The 15,144-nt window shown below is 38.0% G+C and overlaps 1 protein-coding gene across 1 annotated transcript; it reads right to left on the bottom strand.

The window, feature by feature from the left end:
• Window positions 1–611: 611 nt before the first annotated feature.
• Window positions 612–13,383, bottom strand: LOC136255178 (short-chain collagen C4-like). Its single transcript, XM_066047899.1, has 4 exons — window positions 13,207–13,383; window positions 8,277–8,472; window positions 5,182–5,352; window positions 612–1,294 (listed from the first exon to the last, which is right to left on the bottom strand). Exons 1-4 carry the CDS (start codon window positions 13,381–13,383, stop codon window positions 1,167–1,169), a joined length of 672 nt encoding a protein of 223 aa, XP_065903971.1. The 3' UTR covers window positions 612–1,166.
• Between the last annotated feature and the right edge of the window lie 1,761 nt (window positions 13,384–15,144).

The raw sequence follows: 15,144 nt of genomic DNA, 5'->3' as shown, positions 1-15,144 counted from the left end.
TTCCATGATAGCTTCCAAATTCTGGAAACCTGAAGCTCAATATCTTTTTATATTGTAGTCAGTCTTTTAACCAAAGAAGGAGGGAGTGGTTGTGCAAAACTGTTACTCCAAGAACTTTCTTTCTAAAGTTTTTGTGCTATCATGTACTTATACATACATACGTATGTTGACAAAGTGACATTTGTAACAACATCCCAACTTTACACCTATTGCAGCTCAATCACAATATACTTTGAGGGCCTCCTGATATAGCCATGTATATACTGGTGCAGGAATTATATATTAAATGTTTTCTAATACCTGCATGTGTCAATAGTTTTGAATTCTCAATTAAAGAATTCTAATTGGTATTATCATGATCATTATATTCCTGGTAAACAACCAGAGATAAACTATGGTATATACCCAATACCATTTAGTGATTGCTGAGACAATCGTAGTACAGCACAATCCATAAAGGTTTCCCAAAACACTGCCTATACTGCATAGTTGAGACATATATACAGTGGGTCCGCACAGCCACATGCACTATAATTAACTGTCAGTCCAAAATTTTATTATATGGTTAGTGTTTATGACTAACATTTATTTTTGATTTGTTATAAAAAAAACACATATATAGTATATGCAAGCTAAATTAATAAATGGTTTGAGTAGAGAAAATGCTTTGGTGTACATCTAATTCTTGTCCATTGTCACACTATAAGCAGATGCAGCGATTATTTGGTGCACACAGAGCAATTAAGATATCAGTTTCCCTTCAGAATACTGACCATTTCCACAAGGTAATGATGTGCCATATTTACATGATGCCCGTGTAAAGAAAAATAGGTATCCATTGTTGTCATGCACTGGTGATTCGGATCCTGCTTTTAGCTGAGAATCTACACAAGTGAACTGAGTCCGGCGCTGGTCAGGTCGTGTAGCCATCAAGTACCACTGTATTCTGAACTCCAGCCATCAGGACACTTCGTCTTGGCAGGAAACAAGTGAACTACTGAACGCCTGGAGACATAGCAGACTGCGCAGAGTACCTGACGGTTGTGATTACTCAAGTGAACTGACTCGTATTTACTGCCATGCAACCGTGTTGCTGAAATACCAGATTCATGTGTAGGTGGATCCTCAGGAGTGAGCGGTAAACATAGAGGATTGCTGGCACCACCTTATTCCCCATGTTCAGATCCACCAGCTACTCCACTATAGACTAGCTGAGCTGATGATGGACATTGATCATATCCCCATCTTACATAAACACTCCCCACACTTCCATTAGTCATTTCACCTGATGGACCTACAAAAAACAAAGATACTAATTACAGACACAGCCTGTACACTGATTTGCAAATTAAAGAGTGCTTTCTTACAAAGTGGCGGTATATGGTAATTATAGTGATGAGATTATAATGACTATTAGTTAGTGCTGTGTGTGATATTATCAATACCTGACTAGAAGGATCAGTTAGAAACAAGTCACCTTGTAGAGACAAAGGCAGCCCCAGGAATTTTGGTGACTGGTTTCCAAACCTTGCTACACGCAAATGTAAATCTAGGGAGGTATAGGGGCCATAAAATTGTGCAATTTGAAATTGAATCTGGTAGCAATATTGACAGTTTAAAAATATAATTATGTTAGGTATAATGTAGGCTGCTTAATTGTGCTTGCTTCTGGTACAGTATCAGGTGCTGACTAAAGAGTTACAGAGAAAATTTGACATTTGAAGCATACAGCAGACATGGATGTTGTTCTGGAGGTCTTGGGGCATGCCCCGGGAAGATGTTCAGATTTTAATGCCCTGTTATAAGATTTTGGACTATTTTTTTTACTGTGTTGGTACAGGTAAATAAAGTAGCTAGCTACGGCTACTTACAGTTCTTAAGAGAAATACAAAAATGTGGTTGTTCTATTAGAGTGGTTGACTGCTCTATTAGAGTATTTCGATCTGAACTTTTGTACCATTGCAAATCACTATGAAATATAATTTTGATTACCTGACTAGTTTCCGGGAACCTCAGAAACCCCCCTAGATCCGCCCCTGAGAGAGATCAGGGCACCCTATAGAGAGATCAGCTAGAAACAAGTAACCTGTAATAAGATCAGCTACATTTCAAATCACCCTGTAGAGAGATCAACTCAAAACAAATCACTCTGTAGAGAGATCAGCTAGAAACAAGCTATGCTGCTAAGAGGTTGACTAGTTTTCAAGTCACCCTGTGAAGAGATCAACTAGAAACAAACAACCCTGTAGAGAGATCAGCTCAAGACAAAATGAGAGTTCAGCCAAACAGAGGTCTTGCTGTAGAGAAACCAACTACCAGTCACCCTGAAGAGTCAACTAGCTAGAAACAAGTCACCCTGTAGCAAGATGAGCTACATTTCAAATCATGCACTTCAGAAAGACCAGCTTGAAAAAATCGTAAAAGAAACAAGTCATCCTGTAGAGAGATCAGATAGAATCAAGTCACCTGTAGAGAGTTCAGCTAGAAACAAGTCAATCTGTAGAAAGATCATGTAGAAACGATTCACTCTATAGAAATATCAGCTATAAACAAGTTACATTGCAGCTAATTTTCAAGTCACCTTGTAGAGAGATCAGCTAGGAACAAGCAACTATGTAAAGAGATCAGCTTGAAACAAAATGAGAGTTCAGCCAAAAGACGTCACCCTGTAGAGAAATCAGCTACCATTCACCCTGTAGAGTCAGCTAGCTAGAAACAAGTCACCCTGTAGTGAGATCAACTACATTTCAAATCACACTGTAGAAAGACCAGCTTGAAACAAATCACCTCGTAGGAAGGTCAGTTACAAACAAGTCACCCTGTAAAGAGATCAAATAGAATCAATTCACCCTAGTGAGTTCAGCTAGAAACAAGTCACACTGTAGTGAGAGATCAGCTATGTTTCAAATCACCCTGTAGAAAGACCAGCTTAAAACAAATCACCCCATAGAAAGGTCAGTTAGAAACACGTCACCCTGTAGAGAGATCAAATAGAATCAAGTCACTCTGTAGAGAGTTCGGCTACATTTCAAATCACTCTGTAGAAAGAAAGATCAAATCATCCCATAGAGAGATCAGTTAGAAACAAGTCACCCTGTAGAGAGTTCAGCTTTAAACAATTACCCTGTAGAGAGATCAGCTAGAAACAAGTCACAGTGTAGAAAAATCAGCTACATTTCGAATCACCTAGTAGAAAGGATCATACCACCCCGTAAACAAATAGAGATATCAAGTTAGTTCAGCTAGAAACATCTCACCCTGTAGAAAGTTCAGCTATCTTGCAATTCTTTCTATGTGACCGGGCCTGCGAAAATAGGGCATGTGGGCACAAACTACACCCCGACACATAACATCTCATATCTCAGTACTAGGATGGAATATTTTTATTCTGTAACTTGTATGTTAAAGCCAACTAAGTTTGTAATACATGCTGAAAATTGCATGGACTAGCAGTACATGAATACAAAGTTATGATGAATCACAATTTTGAAAAAGTAGGCAATTTATATGTGTCCACATGCTCTATTTTTGCAGGCCTGGTCACCTATAGAGTTTAGCTAGATTATAAGTCACTCTGTGGTGAGTTCAATTACAAATCATTCACCATGTTGTATAAAAGTACTATACAGCTATGTCTCCTTGTAGGAATTTCAACTACGTACACACTTATTTCCCTGTAGAGGTTTCAGCTGCAAACAATTCAGCCTGTATTACCTTAATAAGATTAATAAACACAATTATAATAATCACTGAATAATATTGTTAAATGTGCATGTATAGCCAAACCAATAAACATTTTTTTTAAATTTCTTCTTAGAAATCCTTATTCCTATAGAAAATAAAAAGACAAGTTAAAAGAAATATCCAAAGCTAGCCATACAGTAGGCTGGTTTTAGGTATGAAATTACAAAAAAAGTGATATCTAATCAAAAAACAGGCGAGCTACAAAAAAGGGTGTGACCTCCAAAAATCCAGTGTGAAAAAGATGTGCAATCAAAGGTGGAGGCCAAGAAATGGCTGTGATGGTAGGTTAATGGCAAATATTTTAATAATGACAATTCAGGTAAATTTGGTGCTGAATCCTAGTGAAACTTGGAGGCAACACAAATTCACTTGAATTGTCATTATTAAAATATTTGCTATTAACATACCATCACAGCCATTTCTTGGCCTCCACCTTTGATTTCACATCCTTTTCACACTGGCTTTTTGGAGGCCGCATCCTTTTTTTACAGTTTGGTTGTTTTTGATTAGATTAATTAACACAATCTGGTTGATCAATAACGATCGAGCCCTGTGATCATGATGACATACCCCATTATTATTGGCCTATTTGCATGCTTGAACAATGAAATTGTGACACATCCCCTGGTAGGAAAGACATACTCTAATACAGCAGTCACCCCTAATAGAACAGTCACCCCTAATAGAACAGTCACACATATTTAGCTGCATGCTGTAACAAAAAAAAACAAAAAACAAACAAACTAATATTTTAGGAATCATTATTTTAAAAATGAAGTAGGGATTCAAGCAATAAAAAGTAGCAAAACAAATGATGGTATTACAGCATGGGAATTTCCCTACTTTGGCATTGAACAAAATCATTTTTATAACATGCCAATGTTGGGATTTTCCCACCGAGCTATGCTGTAATACCATCATTGTTTTGCTACTTGTTATTGCTTAGATCCCTACTTCATTTTAAAATTACTATACTAGTTTACATTCGTTTTGGATCAAAAACCTTACCACTGATGCTGATTATTATGCATGTCCCATAATTACTAAGGAAAATAAAAAAAAACTTAGAAACAATTTTTTCCATGCACTCAATTATACAGTTTTTTGTATCAAAACCAACATTAATACCAATGCTATAATATCATGATACACAGCTTTTATGGGTATTGTATCAGCTCTAAATATATAGGACAGTATACAGATATCACCTTAACTACCTGCGGAATCAGCAATGAAGCAAAAAGTATTGTGTCGTTGCTTCTTTTAAACTTAATTTTTCACTTCAGTCCAAGGAGTGGAGGTTTTTGTTAAAAAGAACCCTTGAACCTGCCTTTCTCATTGCATATGTCTAGTAAAGGCCTAGCTGAGTACATACATAATTAGATCTCTAACTCTATGCAACAAAGTCACTCTGTATTACAGTGATTTGCTTTTAACCTTGCCCTGGAGTGCCTGGTGGTCCAATTTCTCCTTGAGGACCTTGAGCTCCATCTTTACCTGGAGGCCCTTGTGGTCCAGCTTCTCCTTGGGCTCCAGGAGCTCCATGGTCCCCTGGAGGTCCCTGTACTCCAGGTGGTCCTCTTCTTTTTGATGGTCGTCCTGGAGGTCCTGGTGGACATATAAATAATCTAATTGCACACAGCATTAGCTATCTGTACAAGCTACAAAAAATTATTTAGACTTACATATATATGGACAAGTACTTATAATAAATTCCACTAGTGTATGCACCTCGTCCTGATAGGTGTAACAGTCAGGGGCGGATCCAGATTTTGGAAAGGGGGGTGCACTTTGCTGAAAAGTTGAAGACCAAAAAAAAAAAAAAAAAATGGTCGACAACAATAATAGCTGTCCTTTACCAAGTGTATATACTATAAAGCATATAAAGATCCTTATTCAGAACCTTATCTATAGCTTCATAGTTAAGCTACACTTCCTCATGAACACTGTGACTGCTTTATTAGAGTGATTGGTGATTGACTGCTCTATTAGAGTATCTCGATCTTATATTGCATTTTTTTAAGGAGGGGGGGGGGGGGGGGGGGGGCATGTGCCTCCTGTGCCCCCCCCCTGGATCTGCCACTGTAAAAGTATTATGTTTAATTCAATCAACACTAGTGTTCATTATGCTGTGATCCCTGCTGATATACACTTATTATTAACCAAGCTTCTTTTAAAAGAAAAGAGTGTGGCACATCTCTAAAATGCTAAACAAACACTATGTTACTGCTGCAAGGTGTTTTAATACCAAGGACAAGGAATGAGCACCTAAACTGCATGGATATTACACTTATACCAAACTATATGTCAGACTGATGTAAAATGCCACAATCAAAACAAAGTACATGTTATATATACATATATATATATATATATATATATGTATAAATGTCACAGCTGGGCTGCATCTGAATGTAGCTCTTGGCTGGAAAATGACTAGCTGGGCTACACTGCAAATGTAGCCAGGGTGGTATAGTTGATCTGAGGTATGGAAATATTAAAATACAAAGTTGCTGTTATTGTTATTTAGACAATGGTATGCAGCGTTTCGTTTGATGTGTGGAGGTCTCTTATTTGCGAAGAAACCTGGTATCAGGTGTCTTACTCAGTGGTAAGACACCCGACAGTTGTTTACAACCACAATGTTGCCTACAGTAATGCAATTAGCCTTTTGTAGACAATTAGTATTTTGCACATCAGTAAACACCAAGCAATTGCGAGCAGATTATTACAAAGAAATTACACTCAGGTACACTGTTATCGTGGGTAGCTCAGCGGATTTATAGACCATCGTGGTACAAGCCATTAATTCAGTTTGTGGCCTTCGCCATATTAAAGCACGCTCTGTAGACCATGCAAGACAGCCATGTTGGTACTGGCTATTCCCATTTGCTGCCATTCACACGTATCTATAATGCATCAAACATACTTTTATCGACTTTACAAACCTTCATTTATTCGCGCTTTTGCGCGATCTCACATCTTTTGCTCACTGAAATACCCTAGGTGTTTACAATGGGAAATCTCTATACTAACTCACTGCTTCTACGCCATTGTCTAAAACACTTAGACACTCACAATAGGCGTCTTCGAGGATTTAAAAACCTCGAAGACACCTATTGTGAGTGTCTAACTATTACATATCAATCAGTGCTATGTAATGTAGAGAGACAGTCGCTATAATAGAATGCCTATGGTCACATCTCATGTACATTGTAGGAATGTGTTATTCCTACATAGATAGCACCAAGTGATATATTGCTGCATATATAGTTTTTCATGAACCCATTTCTATACGTTTTAGGACCTGAAGATAATTTGGTTGAGTCTAACATTGTTTACTGAGATCACAGGCTGTGGTAATTATATTAATTGTGGGTAACTGAGGCATGAGGGGGCTTTATATTGAGTAGAAACTAACAACCACTGCAACTTTATACATAATATTATAGACCTTGATATGGCATCCATGCAGCATTTGAATATTGTAAATCACATATCTGATTTGTACTGTCCAGGTAGCTGAGATATGTAGATAAATGGGTTAGGCTATTATGCATATATGAGTGTTTCATATTTCTGATTAATTATGAACACAAGCAAAGAAATCCTTTTGGAAAGCTGCATTACCCATGAACAGTTGAAATAACTTATTCCCTTATTCATGTATCAAAGATATGTAATTATTACTGAACTTTCTTAATGAATATCTGCTACTCTTAGGAGCCCATAAACACAGGTGGATAAACTTTGTTGGGGGAGGCTCACTGGTAGAAGTCACCGCATTCCACACAACAGAAAGTATGAGCATTTTAAGAGGTCAGGGGCATCCCTCCAGGAAATTTGAAAATTACAGTAACTTCCTGAGATTGAATTTGGCATATATATACAGACATAAACTGTACCAAAAGCAAATGTCTGAATATGTACCTATATATAGAAGTTATATACAATGAGCAACATTATAAAAGTTTGTGAAGTAAGGGATCCGCTCCTGCATAAGCTTTGCAAGGAACACTATTAACTATAAACTGTTTTCTGTAGATTAGTACAAGTCCTCTACTAGTACCTTACACTTTATTTTATATAGAAAACCATTAATTACAAGTACTAATTTGTGGCGCATGTTCTGGCTTCAATTAAATAACACTTGGTTTCTTGATTATAAGCCAACATTTCATTTCTGATAAATGAACAAGGTATTTGCATGCACAGTGATGAACCAGTAATGTATAGATGAAGTACAGTACAAAAGAGTGTTAAATCTCATGATGTATTACTTTACATGCTATAGCGAAGTATTAATGTATCCTTCCTTGCATGGTGTTACATGCAAAACCCTTAATATGATAAGTGGTAATGTGGTTTATAGCTATATGCATGGGTATAAGCATAAGGTTGTCCTTATAAGGAATTCTGATGACAGCAGTGGACACATACCTAGACTCCTAGATGGCTTTATAACACAGACAGCAGTGGACACATACCTAGACTCCTAGATGGCTTTATAACACAGTCTTTTAATTGCTTACCTGTTGCTCCTTTTGCCCCTTGTTTTCCAATATCACCTCTTCTTCCTGGAGGACCAGCATCACCTTTACGTCCTTGTTTCCCTTCATCCCCCTTTTGACCAGGAAGACCGATTGGACCTTGTATACCATCTTTACATTGACACTCATCTCCAGGTGGTGTGTTGTCTGACTGTCTCTTTACAATGTTATCATTAATCTATATAGGAAAGTGTGAAGGTGATTGATAAATATTAGTGCCGCCATGATGCAAATGAATGGTAGCTATGCGAGTCTAGCAACTATGAAATTACACGATACACAATTAAAATCACACTCATAGCTATATAATTATACAATCATGTAAATTTTAAAAGTAACTTGATAGGACTACTAGGCACCTGAAAGAGCTGTCACGTGCATGTACATGTACACTGTAAACTATTCTAGTGTGGACTGACACCTCAATAGTTACTCAGTGTACTTAGTCTACGTATATTCAATCACATGTAGCTAGCTACGTATATTGTTATTGTTATTAAAGCTTTACAGTGACCAGCACTGAAGGTCTGACAGCATCATGTGCTGCAGTCATATGTATGTGATCAGTGCGTCTAGCCACAGCGTATATACTTACATTAATTCGTTCCTGTAACTTCAACAACAGTTCCCTGTCATACTCTACTTGCTGTTGCAGTAAATCCAGCGATGTAGTCTCGCGTGGCCAGACCGCTTTTTCTCCTCACAGCGCTTATCGATTAGAGATTATAAGCGCCTACTCCGAAAAAGGGTCTGGTCCAGAATCAATACGTAAACTTGTTTTCACACCCCAAGCTGGAGCTCGGGGTGTTTAATCAACTTTCGTCATAAAACGTATAGTTCCTTTTAAATTTCAAGCCACGTACGCACTGGAAATGCCATGAACGATTGCGGGTAGCGGTGATGAGACACTGAGGCTGTTTTTCTACGGTTAAAAAAGTCACGGGTTGATTCCTTGCTCAGTTCGCCTTTAGCCTTTTCGTTTTCGCAAGCCGGAATCGATCCGTGACCTTTTTAACCGTAGAAAAACAGCCTCAGTGTCTCTCATCACCTCTACCGGCAATCGTTCATGGAATTTCCAGTGCGTACGTGGCTTGAAATTTAAAAGGAAGTATACGTTTTATGACGAAAGTTGATTAATCACCCCGAACTGTAGCTTGGGGTGTGAAAACAAGTTTACGTATTGATTCTGGACCAGACCCTTTCTCGGAGTAGGCGCTTATAATCTCTAATTGATAAGCACCGTGACGGAGAAAAGTTGTCTGGCCACGCGAGACTACCAGCGATGACTGGAAGTACCAAGTCACACCAAATAGAAGAACTAGACTAACTATAGTGATAGCACTAAACTAACTACCAACGCAACGTCTTTGCTGGTGGCAGTCATTGCTTTATTGTAATGCACCTATCAATGTCAAGCCCCACCCCCCAGTACGGGCTATGTGGGGCGTTAGGAGGGGATTTGAACTTAAATTTTGCCCCCAGGGGTGGGGAATTTGAACAAGCGCTCTATATAGTAGCATAGATCCTTTACAGTAGTTTTATAAGATAGTGAAGCGCGAGAGAACACGTGATAAAACTGCAGCACCTCGTGTCTGTGGCTTCTGTTTTTACAACACTTTGGTTGTCAAATCCCCTTCCTATCCCCACCTCATAGGGTGGGACTATGTGGGGATTTGAGCTGATAATTCACCCCCAGGTAGGGGAATTTGACTTTCCACTTGATCAAATCCCCACTATATCCCCACCCTCCCCGTACTGGGGGGTGGGGCTTAACATTGATAGGTGCATAATGACTACTGTAACCTTATTATAGGTGCACGTGATCCCGGGATCATGTCGTTCATCGCGGTTAGGGAATCTCCTGGTTGGCAGTTGGATCATTTGGCTTAGCTATTAATAATAATAGAGTCAAGTATCGATTAACAGCTGCAGACAATGCGATGTTCGAACGGCTGCCACCTCGGCTGCCACTCACTTCCTAGAAATCCTGCAGCTTAGGTTATTGTACCAAAAGGTAGGCTACATTAAGCAATGATTATCCACCAATAATCAGCTATTGATGATTAATGGCTTGAAAGTTGTAAGCAATAGTATGCTCGGTCCGATAAATTCTACGTTCGGATAAAACTATAAGTTTTCGGACCTTGATTTTTACTACCAGTAAACAATGTCCAATTTATTTCAAATTTGTATACAGTATACCTGTATTCATTAGCTAGTAATGGCCAAAAATTGGTTTCATTATCTTTAGCATAGAGGGAGTAGCAGCCTCACAATTTTTTGCGGTAAATTTGGACGTATTTTATTATTAATTTAGCTATGCCCACCAGTAAAGTTAATGCTTTTGCATCAATTGCACCAGTTCTAAAGCACAGAGGCAGTCCCAAATTATTTCACAAACACCACATATCCCACCTGCCACCACCACCCCTTCCATTTTGAGATTCCGTTTGCTAGAACAGATCATTATAAATTCAGCTATTACCCCAAATCTATCCGCGATTGGAACAATTTACCATCTGACACAATAGAATCCCAATCTCTACAAGTATTTTTAGATAAATTATAGCTGACTCTTATCTATGTGATTTGTAATGTTTTTTCCTTACCTGAACATATCAGTTTGTAACTGTGTTTTCAGTAATCATAATCATAATCATAATCATAAATAAATATCTTTCAAGAGTAGAAGTCTACTTTTAAAATTTATATTCATGATATTTCCGTTGGCGCGCTGCCTTTTTGCTCCTAAATGAAGGAGATGCACGCATTATGGAAAAATGAAGTTACGAGAATTTATTTATTTATAAGGCTTTTCAGCATGGGTACAACTACATACAGATACAGTGGTTAAACATTCATGAAAACAATATTAGTCCATGCTGAGGGTCAGGGCCGCCCACAGGGGGGGGGGGGGGGGGCAACTGGGGCATTTTGCCCCGGGCCCCAGCCTGAAAGGGACCCCAAGAGGCCCCACGAAGGGCCCCCTGAATACCTGTTTAGAAGATCGATATACTCTAATAGAACAGTCAGATCTAAATACTCTAATAGAGCAGTCACAGTATTCTTCAGAGGAGCAGTGTAGCTAGCTTATAGATAAGGAGATATGGTTAGTGATGGGTAGTTATTGTCATTGTCAGCAGGTTGTGACTTTTTTTTTTTTTTTTTTTTTTGGTCTTCAACTTACAGCTTGGGTGAAGGGCCCCACTTTAACTCTTTGCCCTGGGCCCCTTAATTTCTCTGGGCGGCCCTGCTGAGGGTCCACTAGCAACCTGTGCTAGTGGCCTGAGTATGTTACAAAAATTAATTACTTAACTACAGTAAGTTACTTATTTATTTAATTATAAATTAATTAGTATGTAACTACAAGAGATCAAAGTTCATGACAAGATGATTGCTGACACAGTTACCACACGGACAGAGATAATGATATTTGTGTGGGTCAGTAGAATTGAAGTTTGTGATAAAATGATTCCAGAGAAAAGATTTGATGCGTCTTTTGATGGTTTCTATAGGCAAACTTATATCAATGATTGGTAGGGAATTCCAAAGGCGACAGATTCGGTTGAAATAAAAATGACGCTCTTTATTAGTAAAGGATATGTTGTGGTGTAGCTTGACTGAATTGGATCTTGTAGTACTATGGGAGAATGAAATGTAGAGGTTGATATTGAAGCTTGGAGTGGGATGTTTCAGAGAGTTGACAAAAAAGATTTTGTCTGATATTTCAAAGATGTACATTAATGGAAGCAAATTGAGTTTTGTCAGCCGTGTTTTGTAGTCTGAGGAGAAGTCTTGTAAAATATATTTAGTTGCCCTACGTTGAATTTGTTCAATTTTGGAGATGTCTTTTAAGAGATGAGGTCGCCACACTGGTGCACAGTATAGGAGCTGTGATCTTACTAAGGATATATATAGTTTGAGCGTAACCGAAGGCACAATGGTTTTACAAAAGGTTCTATGTACAAGTCCCAGAGTCTTATAGGCTTTCTTTAGAATGTAGTCATGATGCTCGTTCCAATTGAGATTGTCACTAATCAGGACACCTAGGTCTTTATGCAAATGGGAAGTGTTTATAGGATTGCCATTGATGTTATAAGTAGATGTAAATTTACATTTAAACAACAGATGGGTACTTTTAGAGGAATGAAATGACAATAGAGATGTTGTGCTCCAATTTGATAAGCAGTTTAAATCATGTTGTAAGAACTGCATGTCGCTTGGTACTTTGATATGTTTAAAGATCATCTGCAAAAAGAAAGATTTTACTGTAAGTGATGGCACAGGAGATATCATTCATGTAAATAATGAATAATAAAGGACCAAGTATACTACCCTGAGGTACTCCTGATTCAACAGGGAGAAGATTGGAATTACAGCCATTGATTGATACAAATTGAGACCTATTAGTAACATATGCCAGAAACCATGACCAGAGTTCACCGCCAATATCGAACATACAAAGTTTGTGAAGTAGATGTGAATGAGAAATAGTATCAAAAGCCTTGGTGATATCCAGGTAAATGATATCCAGCTGATGACGAGAGGTAAAAATGTCAGATAAAACTAAAAGGAGTTGTTGTACTGATGAATGATTCTGAATAAATCCAAACTGGGCAGGATTTATTCTGCTAGTAACATGTCCAATAATTTTATCGTGCAGTATTCATTCCAACACTTTAGAAGTAGTACTGAGTAAGGATATCGGTCGGTAGTTGTTGATATGGGTAGGGTCACCGGATTTAAATACAGGAATTATTTTGTGAACTTTCCATTCACAAGGAAGATAACCAAATTTTAATGTTAGATTGAAAAGATAGTGAAGAGGTTTATAGAGGACCGAAGCACACTTAGAAAGTAGAATGGGTGGGATGCTGTCTGGGCCCATGGCCTTGGACGTGTCTAAGCTTACCAATGCTTCATAGACATCAGCTTCAGTGATTGTAATATGACAGAGTGATGCAGGACAATAGGAGTTAAAAGAAGGCGGTAAATCAGTGGAAGTGTTATTAAAAATTGAGTAAAAGTAATTGTTGAAAGCATTGGCTTTATCATTATCACAGTCGAATGTCGTAGAATTGTGATACATAGTGGAGGGGATAGATTTGGATTTTGTAAACCCTCTGATATATCTGTAAATTTTGGAATTGTCAGATGTAGTGACTAAATTGGATCATATGTCATTTTAGCATTGCTGATCTTTGCTTGAAGCAGGTTTTGGGAGGTTTCCAGCTTATTTTTATTGTATTCAGTAGAGTTGTTGTTAAATTTACGTCTAAGAGAGCGTAGACAGTTGATGTGGTGTCTAATGTCGGAATTGAACCACACGGGCTGACTATTAGGTTTAATTGTAGTTATGGGAATAAAATGTGGTAGAGCATCTTTAATGGTGTTGCTAAGGTATGACCACACAAATTCAATATCTTCAGACATGAGACAAGGTGTGAAATCAGAGTTATATAAAAAGTAACATAGGTCATTGTAGTTACCTTTAGAGTAATTTAGAATTGGTGTAGCCCTTTGGTCACTGTCATTGTTCAATGATGAATGAGAGTCAAAGGTTATGACAAAATGGTCTGATGGGATAGGTAAAGGAGGATCACAGTGTATTCTTAGATTCAAAATATTGTCAGGAGCATTGGTTAGGACTAGGTCAAGTATGTTACCAGCTATATGAGTAGGTTCATCTATCATTTGAACAAGGTTAAGGTCAAATACAACGTCACAGAAATTTGATGAAAAGGGGGATTGACCACATAGGGAATCCCAGTTGATATCTCCTAGATTGAAATCTCCCAGTAGAATTAAATGGCCAGTAAGATCCCTGAGGGTGTTAATGTAGCTCAGAAATTCTTGGCAATAATCAACCGATGAATCAGGAGGAATATATCCTAAGCAATACACAGTTGGTAAAGTAGATCCAATACTGATAGTTAGCATCTCTAGGTTGGTAGGGGATTGTAACACTTGAATTACCCCCTAACCACCCACAAATGTTAGTTCTGGTGCCCAACCACAAAACCGTCCTGGAATCTGAAAGGCGTTTCTTTCTCTACCATATATGGGTGCCCAAATATACACGTAAATGCCGCTTTATGCACCCATATAAGGTAGAGAAAGAAACGCCTTTCAATTTCCAGGACGGCTTTTGTGATTTGGCACCAGGACTAACATTTATGGGTGGTTAGGAGGTAATTTCTCGTAACTTCATTTTTCCACATTGCATGCATCTCCTTCATTTAGGAGCTAAAAGGCAGCGCGCCAACGGAAATATCATGAATATAAATTTTAAAAGCACCCTTCTACTCTTAGAAGATATTTATTTACCTGCCTCTGTGCTTTAGTACTGGTGCAATTGATGCAAAAGCATTAACTTTACTGCATGGTGGGCATGGCTAAATTAATAATAAAATACGTCCGAATTTACCGCAAAAAAAAAAATTGTGAGGCTGCTACTCCCTCTATGCTAAAGATAATGAAACCATTTTTTGACCATTACTAGCTAATGAATACAGGTATACTGTATACAAATTTGAAATAAATTGGACATTTATTACTGATAGTAAAAATCAAAGTCCGAAAACTGATAGTTTTATCCGAACGTAGAATTTATCGGACCGAACATACTATTGCCTACAACTTTCAAGCCATTAATCATGAATAACTGATTATTGGTGGATAATCATTGCTTAGTGTAGCCTACCTTTTGGTACAATAACCTAAGCTGCAAGATTTCTAGGAACTGAGTGGCAGCTGTTCGAACATCGCATTGTCTGTTAATCGATACTTGACTCTATCACATGCATGTAACTTGTAAGTATATAGATGTTAGTGTATATAGTTATTACTT

The sequence above is a fragment of the Dysidea avara genome, chromosome 5 (genome assembly GCF_963678975.1).
Source record: "Dysidea avara chromosome 5, odDysAvar1.4, whole genome shotgun sequence".
Taxonomy (NCBI): Eukaryota; Metazoa; Porifera; class Demospongiae; order Dictyoceratida; family Dysideidae; genus Dysidea; species Dysidea avara.
This window is presented reverse-complemented; position numbering and strand designations above follow the sequence as displayed.